The 20,659-nt window shown below is 42.3% G+C and overlaps 1 protein-coding gene across 5 annotated transcripts in view; it reads right to left on the bottom strand.

Annotated features, from left to right (window-relative positions):
* Positions 1–20,659, bottom strand: part of FRAS1 (Fraser extracellular matrix complex subunit 1) — a 404,790-nt gene that overhangs the window by 8,196 nt on the left and 375,935 nt on the right. For all 5 annotated transcript variants that reach the window (XM_032400603.1, XM_032400602.1, XM_032400606.1 and 2 more), the window contains 6 exons: positions 17,696–17,846; positions 16,203–16,310; positions 14,828–14,987; positions 10,774–10,890; positions 3,787–3,953; positions 649–854 (listed from right to left, as the gene is read on the bottom strand). In XM_032400603.1, the coding sequence (XP_032256494.1) occupies positions 649–854; positions 3,787–3,953; positions 10,774–10,890; positions 14,828–14,987; positions 16,203–16,310; positions 17,696–17,846 (909 nt within the window). The remainder of the gene's footprint in view (positions 1–648; positions 855–3,786; positions 3,954–10,773; positions 10,891–14,827; positions 14,988–16,202; positions 16,311–17,695; positions 17,847–20,659) is intronic.

The following is a 20,659-nucleotide window of genomic DNA, read 5'->3' as shown; positions in this document are numbered from 1 at the left end:
TTTTTGCAAATCTCTGCAAAGAACTAGATTCTCATAACTTTTATATTGCCTCAGTTGCAATATGTTAGTTTGGCTGAAGTATATGAAGAAAATCTGGCCTCACACAGATGTGTAGTTGAAAAAGGGAGAAATGATTTCATACCTTTTTCAGATAATTGTGGATATTCTCTTTGATACTGAATCAAATTCGGTAAGTGGTATTTTTGAAAGATTAATTACAATGTGGAATTTGAAACCATATCAATAAACCTTTTATACCTTCTACACTCATGAGGGAATTAGTGTGGGAAAAAAAAAAAAGCAAGCATCATTATATTATTATGAGAATGGTCTTGACCTTGTGGACTCCCTGAAAGAGAATCGGGGATATGCAGGGTCCATACTCTGAGAAACACTGGTTCATACTCGGGGAAACACTGGCCTCAACTTTCCTTTTCCCGGGACGTTAATAATAGCTTGTCTTGTTACCCACTGTAACCATCACATTTGGTAATATGTGCTAGCATTTAGCTGATTAGAGAGAAACAACAAGAGCAATACAGATAGAGAGAATACCGTCAAGAGTGGGGTTCCATCTGCTTGAGGCGGAATTCATAGCTAAGTAAATCAACTTGGGTGTCAGTTGTTTAACACTAACAGTTAGCATACCAGCAGCAGAAATCTGTGTTTCAGGTGTTTGTTTGGCTGAATGCATCCATACTGCGGCCCTTCATTGTAGATTGTCCCCGTGGGATCAAAGAAAGGCACATAGCCATCCTTGCCGGTACAAAGATAGACCTTCTCCAGCTGGAGTTTGTAAGCAGAATTAAGGTTTTGTTCTGGATTCCAAAGTACTCGGCCATAAAGGATTTGACCTGGAAAGATTGAGAGGCATTAATTAGGTCAGACTTTAAGATTAAAGAGAAAGAAATATCAAGGGTAGAAAGGATTTAACACACTCCCTTTGAGTCAAAAGTACCTCTCTATGAAGAGCTCTATGATTCCATGTGCCCTTAAAATACTCATTCATCCATTTACAGTTTCTTTTATTCCATAAACATTAATTAAGCATTTAAGGTATGCCAAGCACGCTGTTGTGCACAGGGGACACAAAGGTGAGTGAGATGCAGCTGAGAGGACAGAAATAAAACCTAACCAATTGCTAAAAATAACATTGCTAACATTTATCGAACTCATACTATTTGGTAGGTACTGTACTAAGTTCTTCCCATGTAAGAATTCACGTAGTGCTCATGATTTTATAGATGAGAAGTTGAGGCGCTGAGTGGTTAAGTGACTTGTTGAAGGTCACAAAGCTAGGAGGTAGTGGTGGTGGGATTCAAAGTCAAGGGACTTGGGCTCTTAAACCCACGCTTATCACAACATGATACCATTAGGTACCACAATAGAGGAAGGTACATAACGTTACATGAGCGTATAGCTGAGCACAGAGATCTGCCTGGGGAGAGGTATGGAAAGGTTTAAAGAGGAGATAATGTTTGAGCAATACCCTAAAACATGAGTAGGCATTTGAGGTAGGAGACTGGGGAGAGCATTTAGGCAAAAGAAAGTCCACGCACAAAATACTGTATGCTGGAAGGTGAGTCCTGGTGTTGCTACTGTCTCCTTAGTGTCTGTCATGGCACTTTCTTTATGTCTACGTCTACTTTCTTTCCTTATACTATCTTATTTATTCTTCCCAAGAGCCCAAGAGATAGGTTCAATTATTATCCTCATTTTAAATAACGTTAAAGGTTTCCTATCTGTGACATGGGAGGATGAGAAATTGAGCAAGGTTTCCTATCTGTGACATGGGAGGATGAGAAATTGAGCACAAATCTGTCATGCAGAGCATTTGCTATGTGGCACTGAGTAGGTCAGTGTGACTAGAGAGGAGGAAGTTTAGAGGCTCTGGCAGGAGAGACTCCTGGGAAGATAGGTTAAGGGTGCTGGGGAGCCTGGACTTCGGTGTGTAAGAAATGGGGAACACTGGAAGGTTTTAAGCAGGGGTGTAATATCAACACACCGGGGCTTCAGAAACATGGAGCATGGAGGAAAGACTAAAAGACTAGAGTTGCAGAGATCGGGTCAGAGGCTATGCTAATACTATTGAGAGACAGGTATCTAAAATACAGCTGTGAAGCACGGGATGAACTCAAGAAATGTCTGGGAGTCAGATTCTACTGATCTTAATGATAGATGGGAGGTACAGGAGAAGAGGAGGACGATCCTGAGGTTTTTGCCTGGGGCACCTGGAGTATGATGATGCAGTCAATGCGGCAGTGGATGTGGTAGGAGGGAGATAAGTCCTGTTCTAGATACTTCTAGGTGTCTGAAAGACATCCATTTGAAGCAGCTTGGTAGTTCCAGACCCACATGTGGAAATGTAGAAATGAAGTTCGGAGAGATCAGGGTAAAGTCAACTCTTAAGGAATGGCTGTGGAGGAGTAGGAGAATAGGGAGTTCAGAGCAAAGGGATGGGCCAAGCCACAGGGATGACCAGAGGCTGCAGTGGAGTAAGACCAGAAGGAGTCATGCATAGAACCTGGGGATAATAACATGGATATATCAGAGGATGAAGACCCAGGGCAGGAGAGTGAGGAGTGGCCAGAGAAGCAAGACTGTGTCAGGTGAGGCTGGGGCAAAGGAAACCCAACAGGAAATAAGTGTCCAAATCCACAAATTTGGTGTCATTGACAAAAGAGAGTTCTAAGTTGTGCGTGGTGGGACAAACCCAGACTGTGACAGATGGACGGAGGTGAAGGGCCATAGAGACAGTGTGTGCTCACCGCTCACTCTTTGAAGAAGTTTCTCAGAGAAAAGAAAAGGAGAAAACAGACTGAAGTTTGAAGGAGAGTTAGGGCTGAGGGATGCTTTGTTTTTTTCTGTTATGGGCAGGACTTGAGTGTGTTTTTAGGATGAGAGAAAAAGCTCAGATATGAGGAGAAGGTTAAAGTAAGAAAAAGGCAGAAGGGGCCATTGAGAGAACAAAGGCAGATAATTGACTAATTCGTTTATTCAATCAATCAATATTTATTAAGCACCTAGGCATGGTGGTCTGGTGTGCAAATTTGATATCTGATCACAATCTCTACTCTTGTGGAACTCATTGTCTAACGGTAGAAATAGGCAACAAGTAAAGAAATATGTAATATATATTATACAATATTAAAATTGTGAGAAGTACTATAAAAAATGAATAATGTTCTGTGAAAGTGAGAAATATGGAGGCCTATATTCAATTGTCTGGTGTGGTCAAGGAAAGCTTCTTTGAGGCGGTTGACAATTAAGTAGAGACCTGAAGGAGAAGAAAGGGCTATCCTTTTGAAACGTCAAGGAAACCATGTTTGGGGTGAGGAGGGGGCAGAGGAACCATTTCTAGCAGAGAAAGCATGATGGAGAGTACACAGACATTTGGCAACCTTGAGGCTGGTAGGTAGTGAGGGTCATGTTGCAATCTCTCTCTGAGTAACTGAGAGATAAAGCAACTTAGCCAAAGTCACACAGCATGTTAGAATCTGGTTGGAAACCCTAGTCTTCTTACCACTCAGACCAGAGTTTTTCCAGAGTACCACACTGCCAATCATTACAGTACCAAATATGTGATCTTATTTTGATACGACATGAAGGAAGGATATGGGTCTGTTCCTTGGACTAAATCTTGGCTATCCTAGAACCAAACCCAGGGGAATCTTCACTGGAGAGTTGCCCGAAAGCCAATGAGCAGAGATGCTAGTCCAAAGACCTGTCCTAAAGCATCTCAAGTCCAGCCACAGTCTCTTTCTGCAGGTGAAGGAAACAACTTACCTTTTGAGAAGGCCCCTTTGTAATCCATTTCTGCCAGTGACATATCAGATGTATTGGGATCCATTAGGAACACCTTCTCATTATTGCAGAGCTGAAATTCGGTGTTGAGTGAATACACAACTGGTACAGGGCGGTTGGTCTGCTGGAATGCAATGGGGATCAGGAATCTAAATGCAGGAGAAACGAGAGCTCCTTGAGAGCAGGGTCCACTTTGCAAACTTCGGGCTGTCTTCCCTGCCCGCCCTTCTCAGGATTGTGAACTGTGCTTTGTGGCAGGTGCTAAATAATCACTGAATAAAGAGATGTGGGTAGGAGAAATAATCTAATTCATCTGTAGAAGTCTTTTGTACTTTTTGCTTTTCCTAGCCCTTCCATTCTGAAGGTCCCCAAGGTTGCTCTTTGATTGCTGAAGGGCTCATCGCCATAGTACCCTGCCTAGACTTCTCCTTCCCAGATCTGCCTGCTCTGAAACTTTGACTCTTTCAACCTGATCCAAATATAACGTCCCACTCTTCAAGACATTGCCAAACAATACTCTCTTGCCTCACTCCTTACTTCAACCTCCCTGGCCTTCCTTCTTGGTCTTTTGAATCTGCTCTTTTCTTCCCAGCCTCTGGCACATAAGGGCTTCTCCAGCCAGACTGGCCTTCTTTAGGTCTCTTGACATGTTCTCTATTCCATATTTCTACTGCCTTGGGACTCACTATTCAACAAATATTCACTGAGCTTTTATTATGTGATAGACATTGTTCTAGTAATGGGAATTCATCTGTGAACAAAGCAGAAAAACATATGCCCTCAGGGACAATATGTTCCAATAGGGAATCGGTTAATAAATAAGTTCAAAAATGTATAGTACATGAGAAGGAAGCAGGTGATAAAGAGAAATACGAGGCAGAGAAAGGGAATGCTAGGAAGAGGTTCAGCTGGAAATTTTAAATATGGGGGTCACAGAAGGCCTCAGTGAGAGGAAAACTAGGAGGTTGGAGCTACCCTTACCTGAGATGGGAAAACTGTTGGGGGGGGACTAGATTTGGTGGAGGAAGAGGAGGGATTCAGCAACAGGCATGTTCAACTTGGGAGGCCTATAAGAGAGCCAGGTGGAGAAGCAGAGCAGTCAATCTGATGCACAAGTCTGGATGTGAGAGGTAAGCCCTGGGCTGAAGGTGTTCCTTTGTATTTAAAACCTTGGGAACGAATGATGAGTGAGACCACCACATGAAAACAGAGACAGAAGAGACAGTGCTGGCACGGCACTTAGGGTGCTCCAAATTCAAAGGCAATGGAAAAGAGGAGGAACCAGCAGAGCAAACAGTGAGGGAAAGCCAGTGGGCAGAAGAAAAGCCGACAGAGCATGACACTGCAGCTGAGTGAACAAAATGTTTCAAGGAGGAGACTGAACTGTTAACTGTTGTAAAGCCATCGCAAAAATAAAGATGAGACTCAACCCCTGATTCTAGTAAGACACAGTCATTGGTGACCTTGACAAGATCAAGCTGGGTGAAGGGATGAGAGCAGAAGCCTCACTGAAGTGGGCTCAAGAGATAATGGAAGATGCTAAACTGGAAATTGCGAGTCTAGGCAACTCTTGAGGGACAACTTGAAGTACAAGGAAGGGGAAAATGGGTGTGGAGGGAAAAATGGAGTCAAGAAAGGACTTTTTTTTTTAAAGATGGGAGAAGTTACATGTTTTTAATGCTGATTGGAGTGATTCACAGAGAGAGGACAATGGCTTATAAGATGCTCTTTATAAAGCTGGATGAGAGGATTTGGGTTTCAGTGCACACGTGGGGCGGCTGGCTTGGAATAGGAGCTAGGACTGTTCCTTCATATGGTACGTGCAAATGCAGGGAGTGGGTAGATATGATGGTAGGAGCTTGGGTGGGTTCTCTTCTGATTTCTTCTGTTTCCTCCATGAAATAGGACACAAGATAATCAGCTGAGGGTGAGGACGGGGGAGATACAGCAATTTGAGTGGGAAGGAATAAAATAGTTGAGAAGAGTGAGAGAGTGAAGCCAGTGGTTAGGAAACTGTTTTTATTTTGTGCTGGGAATCTCTGAGGGTTGACTTGAGATTAGTGATAATGAATTTGAAGTTTCCTGACTTTGACCTTGCTGGGCATTCTGCAGGAACACTCCTCTGTCTGCCTTTCTTTGCCTAGTTAACTCTTACTTATCCTCCAGATCTCAACTCAAACACCACAGTCTCTAGGCAGTTCACCCTCTTTCTCTTCCCTTCCAGCCTAGGTCAAATCCCTTATCATTTGTTCTCTCTCTCTCTAAATTTAATTAATTAATTAATTTGAGAGAGAGAAGGAGAAAGAGTAAGGGGAGGGGCAGAGGGGTAGAGAGAGTCTTAAGCAGACATGGGGCTTGATCTCACAACCCTGAGATCATGACCTGAGCTGAAATCAAGAATCAGATGCTTAACCGACTGAGCCACCCAGGCGCCCCTTATCATTTGTTCTCATTACACTGTGCACTTTTCATTCACAGTACTTATCATGATTTGATATTTTATTTAAATAAAGTGACTTTAAATGTAAATCGAGTCAAAGTCTGCTTCACCCATTACAGGTTCCATAGAATCACAGCCCATATCTACTTGCTCACTATTATATCTTCATTGCTGGCCAAGCTTCTGACACATACATTTGTTAAAGAATAATGCATGAGTGATAATTTCAATGCTTTATACTTGCAACAGAGTCCTTCCGACCATTCCTTACTTTTAACTGAAAGTGCTCCAGTGGGTAGATTTGAGAGGATTGGGGTATAGGAAGAACTTGGAGCATAGGAGCAACCCACACAAGCTAGGGCTGACCCTGCTTCGACAACTCTGATATAACCATTAGTTGCACCAAGAGCTCATTTAGCGGACTCAGCAAAACAGGTTTTTCTTGCTGATCCTGGTATTACCAGATTCCATGTAGTATCTGACACCTAAGATACTCAATGAATATTTACTGATTAAATAGACCAAACAATGGACTAGAGATGACGATGATGATTTATAAGGTTGGAAGGTCTGACAGACCTCACAAAAACAGGCATTATAGGAGACACAATTCTTCTGAATTAAGTCTGAATTCCCTGAGTCAGTCTTGACTATTTTTTGTGTTGCAGTTCTATCGCATCCCTAGGGAGCCATATAGACGATCAAAAGCAGGGTTAGGCCCTACGGAAAGTCACCCTGGGTATAACAGGGACCCCACAAGTAACGGTCTCCCTGATGTAAGGCAAAGACTTCCAACTCCAAAGCCTCAGTAAACTGACTCAACAACAGTCTTCCCTCTGCGGCCTCCCAGACCCACACAGCACCAGGGGTAGAGATGTGTTGGTGTCTTTTTGCTCCTTTTTGCCATTTTCGAATGGCAAAAGACTTAAAAAAAAAAAAAAAAGAAAAAAAGAGAGGTCTGGCACCTACCCTGGAGAAACTCTTCTTACATATGTACGCTCAGAGACACATATAGTATTCTTCATAACAGAATGTGGAATTATATGCCAAGCAGAATGGTCAAATAAATTGTGGAATACTCCCACAATGAACACCTTAAGGCAGTGAGGCACAAAGCACAGCTACATGAATCAACACAAATGTTGATACACTTATGAATCAAGAAGTGATTCAGTGAGCAAGAAAGAAAAGTTGCAGAGCGAATTTGTGCAGTATGACATTTTTATATCGCTCAAAAACATGCAAAACCATGCAGAAGTAAATATGAGGTAAACCATAAACCAAAACAAGGGATGATAAGTACAAATATCAGTCTAGTGGTTACACAGGTGGAGAGGTGGGAAAGACAGTGAAACCGGAGGGGTACTCAGGGTACAGGTACTGGGAATGTTCTAGTTCTTTTTTTTTCTTTGACTCCGACTTTCACTGGTTATAAAATGGAAATAATGGTGCCAATTTTGTGGGGGAACACTATAGTGAGAAGTGTTAAGAGCTTAGTACAGAGTCTCCCACAGCGTCTGCACTCCATATGTGATCATTAATATCCCCAGTAGTTATTATTACTCATTTTATCATCAGTAAGCCCAAGAGATACTCACTCATGCAGTTGCAATTCCTATCAGATAATGTTCTATTACTCAAGGTTTTATATAGGCATTATATATGGTCTTCTATGTAATATAATATTCATAATTAAAAAAATTGAATACGTGAATACAAATCTCCCAGCATATCTCACCTGATGATTTGCCCTCTGTTCCTCCTTATTGCAGCCAACTACCATTTTCCTGGTCACTTTCCCTCCCTCACTTAGCTGACTACCGTGCTCCTACCATCGATCTTGGTGATTTCAACGTCCACATGGATGAATCATCTAATACCCTTCAGCTCTCAGTTCCTTGATATCTTTACCTCCAAAGAGCTTGTTGTCCACCCCACTCATGCTTCACAGTCCTACTATGTGTCACTTCCCCAAATCTCATTTCCCAGCACCTTCCTTTCTAACTACCACCCCCTGACTTTGAGCTCACCCCTTCTGTTACTTGCGCTCATTAATTCTCTAATCACACGGGACCTCCCTGACCACTTTGACCAGGAACTGGAACACCAACACACTCATGGTGGGAAGGTACACACATTGTTCCATATAACAAACACTTCAGAAAACAGTTTGGCAGTTTCTTAAAAGTTAAGCATATACCTACCATACGATCCAGCCATTCTATTCCTAAGTATTTACACAAGAAAATAGAAAGCGTATGTCCATGTAAAGGCTTGTATATATATGTTCATAGCAGCTTTATTTCTCACAGCCATAAACTAGAAACAACCCAAATGTCCACCAACTGATGAGCTGATAAACAAAGTGCAGCATAGCTATACCTTGGAATACAATTCATCAGTAACAGCAACAAACTACTGTTACACACAACAGGAGTGCAGGCAAATAATCATGCTCAGTGAAAGAAGTCAGAGATGAATGCATACTGTATGATGCCATTGACATGAGTTTCTAGAAAATCTGTAGTGACAGGAAGCAGATCAGTGGATCCTGGAGAAAGGGGTGGGCTCGCGTGGGGTAGGAGGGAGGGATTACCAAGGGGCATGAGGAAACCTTTGGAGGAAATGGATATATTCACTATGTTAGCTGTGATGGTTTCATGGGTGTATACATATGTCAGAATTTATTAAACTGTATGTACCTTAAGTATGCACAGTTTATCTTATTGTCAAAGATACGGCAATTTTACAACAACTCAATGGGCTCTTAGCACTGCCCGATCAGCTGCTATCGGCGACCCTCTAGCACACCCACTTTCCCACTCTCTGAGATGACTGCCTCACTCCCTCCTCTCTTCTCAAGCCTCAGTGTTCCTTACTTCCGGTTAATGTTTAGCTTCTCGTTTTACGGAGAAAACAGATTTAATCAGATTCTACTTTGTCATCCCTGTCCTCGCAATCTACCAATTCTCCCCTCGCCTATATCCATACACTCTGCATGCCTTCCTCTTTCACTGGATGAAGGCTCTGGGCTTCTAGTGAAGGCTGGCCCTTCCCCTCTTGTCCTGAATCTATCCCCACCCGACTCAAAGGCTTGGCTCAGCTGACTTCCCCTTGTTCTACTGCAACATGAAATTTCACCTAATAGACCACTAGTATACAAACACCCTGAAATATTTTCCACTCTAAAACACAAATAAGACCTCTTCTGACTTTGTATCTGTTTCTAGCTACTGTCCCTTTCCTCTGACATCCTTTATAATAAAACACCTTAGGCATAGTTTATCCCTGTTGTCTCTACTTTCTCTCCTCTGTCTCTCGTGGGCTGATCAGGCTTTAACCCCTCAGTCCACCGAGCCTGCCCTTTGTCAAGATCATCAACCACTTCTCAATCACCAAATCCGATGGCCCATTCTCAGTTTCTTAATTTGACTGTCACATTCCAAATTGTCTTCTCTTCATGATAATGTCAGATTCTGTCCTCAACATCCTCTCTTAAAAATGTTTTCTCGGGGTGCCTGGGTGCCTCAGTCGTTAGGTGTCTGCCTTCGGCTCAGGTCATGGTCCCAGGGTCCTGGGATCGAGCCCCACATCGGGCTCCCCGCTCAGTGGGAAGCCTGCTTCTCCCTCTCTCACCCCCCCCCCCCCGGCTTGTGTTCCCTCTCTCGCTGTGTCTCTGTCCGTCAAATAAATAAATAAAATCTTTAAAAAAAAAAGTTTTCTCTTCACTTTGCCCAGCTCCTAGAAAGATGGTGCTAGAGCAGAGGTTACCTTTAATCCTCTGCTATGATCTCCATGCTAGACCAGAGCCAAGCACACGATAAGAGCTGAATTAACACTGGTTGAATGAATGAACATATGGCACACTGTGGACAGTCTCAGGTCTGAGGTGGGTACAGGCCACGTTGATTCTTGTTATTCGTGGTAAGTATGTTCTAGAGTTGCAGCGAATGCTGAGTCAGTGAATACTGAATCACTGCTCCTAGGGCAAATACAGGGTAGAGCTCCTGCAGCCTCTGGTCACAACATATTCACTAACTGACCAATACCTAGCCCCGTTTTATGCATGTTTCTGTTTAAAACACCTTATTTAATATGTTGTTAATTTGTTAACGTAGAACTCGTGGCAACAGCACTTAAAACCTATGCCCAAGAAAGTCTATGTGACCTAAGGCACGTCACAGCCTTCTTGTACTTAGGAGTATTAGGTAGCTCCTCAGCACTATGCTTGGGAGCTGTTACAAACGGTGAAATCACCAATAGAAAAGCACAAAAATTTGAAAACCCCGGCACTACACAGACCATGAAAAGGATACTTGTTTATAGTTATGAAACCTGAAAGAAGAAGGTAGAGCGTTGCCTTGCTTGACCTGAGCCGGGAATGTGTGTGTCAGGTGACTCAACATTTTGCCACTCTGCACGTCTGCGAATGACCATGAAGGCATCCCGAGAACGGATTTTGCCGTTACAAATACATCTTAGCGAGGAGGTGAATTTACACATCGTGAGGATCTGCCGTACTTCCCTACCTTTCTGGGGCATGTGCAGTGCAGGCCAAAGGCTTCTCTCCTGGATCAACCCACGGCTGTGTGGGCTGCACGGTGCATGGGATCAGGTAGATGGTGTACTCCCCCGAGTAGTCCTTCCTGGAAACATGCAGAGCACGCTGTGGTTAGAGGGGCCGTTGTATAGACTATTTACTCACCCAGGAACACACTGACTTCATGAAACACCTCTCGGAGGGTATTTGTGCTCAGCATCTACAGACTTCACAGGTCTGCAAACACAATCTCAGAAATCCCTCACTGGTTGTTTTAACTGTCAGGGCATTATCCAGAGGTGTTAAATAGAGCTACTTGCCTTTATCCTATACTGGTCCTTTTCATGAGAAAAGCTGAGAAAGGCACATTGTTTATAAAAACCTAAAAGGCTCAAATGAAGACAAAACAGAACTGGCCACTTCCTTTAGATTTCCATGAAACTTGTTTGACAATTTCTGTTTAGGGTTTCTTGTTGATGGACACCCTGCTCAACACATTCTCGACCGCGAAAGATTCTTATTAAGATGTGGACACGTCAGCGGCTGCTGACCACTGGTGGCAAATGCCTCAGGGTTAAAGGACACCCCACTCAGAGAGCGCCTGCACCCCCATTTCCTTAGCATTTGGTTTCCGGGCTCCTCTTCCAAACTCTAGGGCTCAGCCCATCACAGAGCTGAAGGACAATCTCTCTTCTCATAGGAGACTAAGCGTGGAGAATTTCCCTCCTTGTGGTGGATCACAGAATTCTGTCGGTTAGGACACCAAGAGCAGGGAGCCTTTGTACCCTCACCTACTTCATTTCCCACACTTGTCATGGAGTAGCAGCCCCAGCCCTGGCAGGCTGCCTGGAAGACAGCCAGACAGCCAGAGACTTCAGGAAGATTCTTCAAGAGTCTTGGGAGGCTGCCATCAACTGAATGAAGAGTGCAAGGTTATGAATCTTAATTATAACTGTTGTGAGCAATCTGTGACAGTTCTCACATTTGCTGTGTTTGTTTTTTGACCATTTCTTTTCTATTTATCTAGTTATTCATAAAGTGATAGCAAAGATTTGGTTAGATAAATAAACAAAACTTATATGACACATCCTGGGGTCATTTTAATGGAATGGCACAAGCTGGAAACTGAGATGGTCTAAACCTGGTTTGCCTTTGCCTTTTCCACAATTGTATGATTTTTGACAAACAATGCAAACTTTCAGGGCTGAGTTTCTAAGCCCCTTCCTGTCTGACAGTCCGTATGTCTGTTATTTTCCTCCATGAGCCCTCTCTTCCTCCAAACCCTGGGCCAGCAGGAGGTGAGACGTTATACATCATATTTGAATTACATGAAAATTGGCATGCATAATGTGAATAGTAACTCATAATTAATAGAAACATTTAGGCAGGCAGAACTGTCCATGCCGGAACCCTTGCTTTCAAATGGGCTGGATCATGCCGCTCCCCTGCTCAAACCCTGCTGTGGCTCTTGGGTAAATGTCAAGGTCCAAGCACTGTGCGGGCCCCACCCCATCCCCCTACTTCTTTGGCCTTACCGCCCATCCTCCTCCTCCTTGCTCACTCCACTCCAGTCACACCAGCCTCCTTACTGTTCCCCAGGATGCGAGACACGCTACCAATTCAGAAACCCTGCCAGCGAACTCCCTCACATCCTTCCAGTATTTGCTCAGATGTACCTTCTTGTTGAGGCCTACTTTGCACATCCTAATTGAAATCACAATGTCCCCCCACTCCTGATTCTCCTTACAGACTGCTCTAAATCCTTTATTTTTCGGGGCATCTGGGTGGCTCAGGTCATAATCCCGGGCTCCTGGGATGGAGCCCTGCACTGGGCTCCCTGCTCAGTGGGGAGCCTGCTTCTCCCTCTGCCTGCTCCTCCCCCTGCTTATGCTCTCTCTCTCTTTTGTCAAATAAATAAAATCTTAAAAAAAATAAATCCTTTATTTTTCCATGGCACTCCCCACTTTCTGACATGTTCTGCTATACTTGCTTATTATGGCCACCTTTTTGTGTCTTCTTACTTTACTGTAAATGCTGTGTGGATCTTTATTTTGTTCACGGATGTATCCAAGTGCCCAGAACCTTCCCTAACACACAGTAAATGCTCACTAAATATTTGCTGAACAAATGAATGCAGGACAAAGTACATGGCTTCCCAAGCCCACAGTCCTACTTTTCTCATCCCTAAATATGATTTAGGCCCATTTCCTCACTATCCCTGCAAATATGCCATCCCTAGATGCAGGTTTTTAATTCTATAGGTCTCCCCCTCTCCTTTCTGAGAACTAGACCTTTCTCATATTGCAACATGGAGCACGAGCTGCCCCACCTCCTCCAGGAAGCCTTGTGCAGCTCCCCAGCCCTCCCTGAACAGCCATGGTCTCTGCGTTCGGTGCCTCTCACAGCGCACATAGCACAGCATGCTGGATGTTGTTCTACACGTTGCCATATATTTTTTCTTATCCCCTTACCTCAAACGTAAGCTCCTAAAGGATGTTTATTCAGGACCTACCATGTGCTAAAACCTGCATGCAGCTCTGGGGATTCAAGATCAATCAGGCATGGCTTTACCCTGGGGAGCTCACAAGCTAGTGGAAAATGGGACTCTACTTAGAGAATGTAATATAACGAGCTGTGTTCCAGTAGAAGCTGGAACAAGGTGGGAAAAGGAAGAGGGGCCTCTAGCACTGTATGGGGAGTCAGGGAAGGTATCGCAGAGGGGTTGGTATTTGAGTATTTGAGCTGGGGCTCAGGGGAGTTCAAGGTCTGCAAGAGGGAAAGAGCAGAAAGGGCAGAGGGAATTGCAAAGGCATGGAGGTACAGATGGGCTGGTGGGTTCAGGGGTTGGTGAGCTATTTAATGTGGTTCAGAAGGTTGGGTCTGAGATGAGGCTAGAGAGGAGGGTATGGGCTTTGAATAAAGAATTTGGACTTCATCCAGTAGGCAGTGGGGAATCAGTAGAGGATTTAAAGAAGACAGTTTCCGTGTCTACAAATTAGGACATAGTATGCGTATAATCTCATGAGCTTCTAGGAAGCATAGCCTTTGAAGATTATTACATATTGATTTCAAAGGAATCATTATTAAAAAAAAACCTGATATAAAACCAAAAATTCACAATTAAAGAAATCTTTTTGAAAATGATCCTTAAGACAACCTGCTACTTCTTAACTATAAAGCTGGGACAAGAATTTCATGCTAAATACCAATCTTAATTTCATGATCTATAAAATGAGGATAACAGTATTTATGATGGACTCCTGGTTGCCTCATTATCCTTTTTATGGTAATAGTTTTAATTGTGTTTCTCCTATTCCTCCCCTTCACAAATGAGATATTTTACATATTTAACCAATTCCTATTCTACCTCTATTTTGGGTGTGGGAGAGAAATAAATCATATTATTTATTTTATAGAAGATTGGACCATAAGGGGTGACATCTGGATATGATAAACAGAGATCCTGGATTTTGAACTGGTTGTAGTGATTGGATTGAAATTTTTTTATTATACTAGGATTTTTAAAAATGATTTTATTTAATTATTTATTTTAGAGAGAGAGAGAGCATGAGTGGGGTGGGGGGGGCAGAGGGAGGAGGAGAGAATCTCAAGCAGACTCCATGCTGAGCGTGGAGCCTGACTCAGGGCTTAACCTCATGACCCTGAGATCATGACCTGAGCTGAAACCAAGGATGCTTAACCAACTGAGCCACCCAGGTGCCCCACTAAGGCTTTAATTAGACATATTTCCCAGGTAGATGTGTCACGTGACTAAATTCTAGCCAATAGGATGCGAATAGAAGTGATACGCAGCCTTCTCAGTCTTATCCCTATAATAAGGGTAACTACTTCCTCGTTTACACAGCACAAGCTGATCTGACTTACTTTGTTTCTTTCTCTATTTGTCAAGGGTTATTTCTACCCCCCCCTTAACAACGGAAATCCAACTTTTGCAAAAAAAAAAAAAAAGCCACATTTCCCAAGCCTCTGAAAGAGACTGAGACCATTTCAGATCTCCCCCAAACACCCCATTCTGTATTCACCTGTTATAAGAGCTTGTGGCTCTCCAGAGTTGATATGGAGAATCAAAAGTCTGAGCACTCCAGAGTAGCTGCAGGTCAAATTCAATTCCTCCTAAGTGGTCTGGAGTCAGTATGAATGATTTCACATCAGGGAGGGTGTGGTGCTCCATCACAAACTGTCCTATTTCAAGGGGAAACACACACACTTAGTTGTGAGTTTTATCATCCTTGAGATGAATCCCCTACTAAAGCCTTAGTACCGAATTAATATTCTTCTACCAAACAACTAAAGTTATACCTACCCTCTCACACCTTAGAATGTATTCCACCCTGGCTGGACAGCACGGCATCTCACCCCGATCTATCAGCATACTCATGATGGTCATTATGGTCATATATATTTATAAACAACATGAATGTTCCTTGTGAAAAGGGTGCGGGCATATTCATAATAATAGGGGCCCTTATATGACAATGAATGTCAAATACACTTAGTTTTGAATTCCAAAAAACATGTTTCTTAGAGGCAGAAAGGTCTTGGTAGCTTATAAACAGAAATATCAGTTTCAGATAAAAAAAAATTACATTTAAAGCCACTCAAGTCCTCAGTGGAAGGAGACAATTGTAAACATCATTGAAAAGGTAAAGGTTACTCAGCAGGACACTTCTACTCTTTAAAAATGCAGTCATATAGTGTCATGAATAAATAAAAGTAGAGAGACTTCTAGACCGAGAGACTAATGTAACAGCCAGAATGTAATATGTAAATATTGATTGGATCCACGTTCCTTTTACATAAACAGATATAAAATAAATATAAAACAATATAAAAACAAATGGAAAAGACATCTGTAGGACAATAGAGGACAACAGAATATGAATAGGAACTAGATATTATTGGATCAATCTTAAATATCTTGGATGTAGTGACACCACTGTGATGTGTAAGAGAATGTCTTTGTTCTCAGGAGATGTCTAGGGAAGTATTTAGGGTAACTTGACATGAATTCTGCAACTTGTTTTCAAATGTGGTACCAAAAAATGGGTATGCATGTGTGTATGGATGCATACATATATAGCAAAATGTTAACAACTGTTTTTCACTGTTCTATTCTTTTGCCTTTTGTCTATGTTTGTAATGTTTTTGTTTTTTTTTTAAGATTTTATTTATTTGAGAGAGAGAGAGAGAGTGAGAAAGCAGGCACAGGTGGGAGGAGTAGAGGGAGAGGGGTTAGCAGACTCTCTGCTGAGCAGGGAGCCCGACGTGGGGCTCAATCCCAGGACCCTGGGATCACGACCTGAGCTGAAGGCAGACGCTTAACCGAATGAGCCACCCAGGCGCCCCTGTAATGTTTCTTAATAAGAAAAACTGGAGGAAAAACTGCACTGATATTACCTCTGAATTTGGCATGGGTCTTGAATTCAATGACAAGACGGCCATCCTCTCGAATGTAGATTCTTATTATCTGAAGCCTTGCAGAGAGCACGCTGTCTGTCTGGATTCCTGGGCAGGCGATCATACACAAAACATCCAAGTTAGGGAATGAGATCTCCCAGAGAGTAAACTACATGTGAGTTGTCCCAGTGATACCTCTAAGTAGAGCTGCACAGTAATTTGAATGTAAGTTAAGAAAAATTTGCATATTCATATGAACATAGAATCTATTTAGACACATTTGCCAATTCATTCTACTTGGTTTTGTTTTTTCTCCTTGGCATAGTTTCTTCATACCTGAAAATGCCACTGAGCCCAGAGTCAGGGCCCTAGCCCATAGCTCAAAAAAAACTGGTCTTACTTAAACTTCTTACTATCAACTTTACACCAGGATGTGATTATAGTGCATCTGCTTCAGACTCTACTTGCTTTTCCTCACGAGGACTGCTTTCATGACTCAACAGAACCATAAGCAATGTCCTGGTGGCTACATTTAATATTCAAACCAATGGATGATTCAAGATTAGCTTGTAGAAGGCCAGCCATATATGGCATGACAGGAATAAACCATGGCTTTTGTAGGGGTAATTACAATCATGATGCCCAGTGAGTTCCGTATGACCCAAAACTAAAGGGTAACCAAAGGAGGGGAAAAAACAACGTTTTAAAAAGAACCCCAAAGCTCAAGAAATTATCTGACCCAGAGTGTGAAAACTTCCTGAAGTTATTTTCCTATGAGAAATATAAAACAAATGATTTGAGTTCAAAGCCCTCAACAGAAGAAAAGACTGTATTTTCCATTACTAGAGATGAAGCCCTATCTAATGAACATTCCTGTAGCTGTTTAGTAGCTCAGATCAAGTAAATCCCCTCCAGGGAGGCCAAGAGGGAGAACAAGAGCAGCAGAAGGGGGAGACGAGTTTGGGGCATCATAAGGTAGCAGTGGGAAAAGGTGGCTTGGGGAAGACAGGAGGAAGGTGTGAGCTCCCAGCTGAGGGGCTGCCACCAATATATAGATCTGTGGTTCCTGAAAAGAACCATGTCCATATATGCTGATGCTGGAAGGCCTCCAGGGATGAAAAACTCAATCCAGATAGCTAGACCCAGAGTAGAGGATAGCGAGTGACAGATGGGTTCCTATACTGCCCACTAGGGGTTCAGAGGTATCCTTCTGGAGTATGATCATGTTCATTCGCTCCTAGTTAAAAATGGTGTGATTCATGGCGTTTAAGGAGCAAAAGGGTCTTCGAGTCAGGTGCCTGGAAAAGGAAAGATATTATCAACAAAAACCTGGTTCGCTTTATTCATTTGGCCTAGAGGGGCAGCCCTCCTTTTGACTGTATATAGGACAATGGGATGAAGACTGGAGCTCCTGTTAAAAGTCACTACTTATTACTTTGTTTTCATCTTGCTTGAACATAAAGTAGGGAGAGTTAAGATGTCAATGGGTATACCTGTTCTCCAGAGAACAGTGTCATAGAAGAAGGAAAACTCCATTTCGGTGTGGTGCTCCAAAGAGGCCCAGCCCCTGGGGGCTGTCACGTAGATGTAGGACACATAGAGAGGCACGTGGACGGTCAGGAACGACTGAGCAGAGTCTCTCACCTGCCAAGCAAATGGTGTGCACACAGAGGGTTATTTCTTCCCTGGGATGAAAAGGCATATTTGTCAGAGAGAGAGAGAGAGACAGAGCACAAGCAGGGGGAGCGGCAGGCAGAGGGAGAAGCAGACTCCCCGCTGAGCAAGGAGCCCAATGTGGGGCTGGATCCCAGGACCCTGGGATCATGACCCGAGAGGAAGGCAGGTCCTCTTAACTGACTGAGCCACCCAGGCGTCCCTCATTCAATAATTATTAACCAAATGCCCACGACTGTGCTAGGTGCCTAGGCACCAGACTGAGCTTCCTCCTCAGCAGTGGGAAGAACCAAACTCACTGCCCTTATGGAAACTACAGTCTAGTAAGGTGATGCATACATTTAAAAAATAAAGAAAGGGGTGGTAAGTGTCCAAGATACTTCTTTTATAGGGTGATCTGGGAAGGCTTCTCTGAGGAGGTGACACTTGAACAAAAACACTTCTGAAGACTGAGAAGGAGCTTTGCCTCCAATCGCTGGAAGACTTGGCCAAGATTTTAAAGTAACACAGTTATTCCCAAAGGATTAATACATAGTCCCTCGCTGACCACATTTTCCAGTGACCTGTAGGAGAGTCTGAATCAACTCTAATTGGAAAGATGCCCAAGTCTGGGTCCTTGGGATGAATGTGTGGCTGACTTGGATGTTTTAGTGAATAGTCACATCTCTTGCAACAGGAACTGAGGTCATGGGATTTGGATATCATATCTAGGAAACTTAGCAACACAGTTCAGAGCGGCATATGCTTGTATAATTTCCCATCTCATACAATGCCTCACTGAAATAATTTTGAAAAGGCAGCACATCACACTTACAAGGGAATATTTCTTCTAAGGGGATTCCTGTTACCGCTATTAATTAATGGCTCAAAAATTTTTATTCTACTATGCAATGAACAAAAACTGGATAGAAAGATAAAATATATGCAGAAGTTTTCATGGGGAAGGTAACTGTTTATATGTATATATGAATGCGGGACTTGATTTATTCATTTTGTATTTTCCTCTGTAAATATATTCTTTCTTTTATAACAAAAAAGCGTGAAAAAATTTTGTCATTGGTAAAATACTATGATACACTATACTATGGAACTCATATTTTTCTTTTGTTTTAAAACACAATGTAAAGTGTTTCCATGGGTAATTTAGGAAAAGAGCCAAATGTTTCATCAACATTTGGGACATCAACATTTTATTTTTCTACAATATTTTTTCATATTCAATGGTGTCAGGGATTCAAGGTTTGATTCCAAGTTTTTCAAAAATTCTGCTAATTCCATATTCATTAAAAAATATCTTTTGAAATGCCTTATTCTGTTTTCTTCAGAAAATTTCCAGATTTTATCTGGACCTCACACCGTATTCTGCCCCTTTAATATACAGGCTTTGTTAAAAACACATGGTCTAATCTCAAAATTGTTGATATTAGAACTCAATAATTCTTCAGTTGATTGGAAAAATTAATTTTCCTTCCTCTGTTTCTGTTTTCTACCCTTTATCCCTCATGATATTACTTACTAATCCTTAAAAAAAAAAAACCCAAACCTTGACAAATATTTGCCACACACCTACACTGTGCCAAGTACCTTGCCATGTCGAGATGACTGGTTACAATTTCAGATGAGATTCAGAGAAGTTATGATAGGGAAAGATATGAACTAGGGCTTGACTGTAAGTTTTAAATCCTTTCTACCATATACCAGCTGTTTCAACCATTTTTAAAGAAACAGACTGCAATGAAGTACTTCTGTGTATCTATTCTGTGTTGGTTTAAGAAGTGGGGCATATATAATGAGAAATCTTAGTCTTTGAGATTTTTAGGCATATTCTGAACAAAAATACCCAAAAATGTAATTAGAGTAAAAGCATGGCAAACACAGAATACTAATTTTTGAGAGGCCAGAGGAGGAACCAATCACTTAGTTTTGCATTTTCGGGAGTGAATGTAGGTCACTCAACTGCAGAAACAGAAAGCAAACCTAAGAATGCCTTAATTTTCCATCGGTAGAGGGCAGTAGTGCCCATGAAATGAGAGCGAACCAAAATGAGAGGCATTACAAGGAAAGAAAACAAATGTTAATCAAAGACACGTTCCCAAAATAATTACTCTAAGTGCCTCCAGAAGTCCCTCTTTCAGTGTGGTTAAACCTGATTTGAAATGAAGAACAAACGTCATTTTTAGTTCATTGAGATAATCGCTCATAATTGGGTAGAATCTGCTTTAGATCTAATTTTCCCATGAGGATGCATTAGCCTAGTGCCTTTGATATAACTGCCCTCCTATGACGATGGCTTCTTACTAAAATGTTTGTTTGTCACTAATGTTTAATAACTATTAAGAAAGTGTCGGGGTGCCTGGATGGCTCAGTCGCTTAAGCGTCTCCCTTGGGCTCAGATCATGATCTCAGGGCCCGGGGATCGAGCCCCATGTTGGGCTCCCTGCTCAGCGGGGAGTCTGCTTCTCCCTCTCTCTTTGCCACTACCCCTCACTTGTGCTTGATCTCTCTCTCAAATAAATAAAATTTAAAAAGTGTCCATTTCTGCAAGGGTTGTCAGTTTGGCACAGGTTTGGACTAGGTATGAAACCAAGGTGTTTTAAACAATTCCTCCCTCCATAACGCTTAAAAAGAGAGTGCTCTACTTATCTTGTGAAAGGGTGCACCTCATTTTGACTTATTTCCCCAAGCACGGAAGAGAATACATCTACTTTGTAATAACCTCACCATCAAATGTAAATCCTTTTGGCTTTCCAAAATACACCTAGAGGGAAAAAACATATATATCT

Source organism: Phoca vitulina, unplaced genomic scaffold (genome assembly GCF_004348235.1).
Source record: "Phoca vitulina isolate PV1807 unplaced genomic scaffold, GSC_HSeal_1.0 scaffold3, whole genome shotgun sequence".
NCBI lineage: Eukaryota > Metazoa > Chordata > Mammalia > Carnivora > Phocidae > Phoca > Phoca vitulina.
Note: the sequence above shows the minus strand (reverse complement) of the source record. Positions and strands in the feature narration are given on the sequence as shown.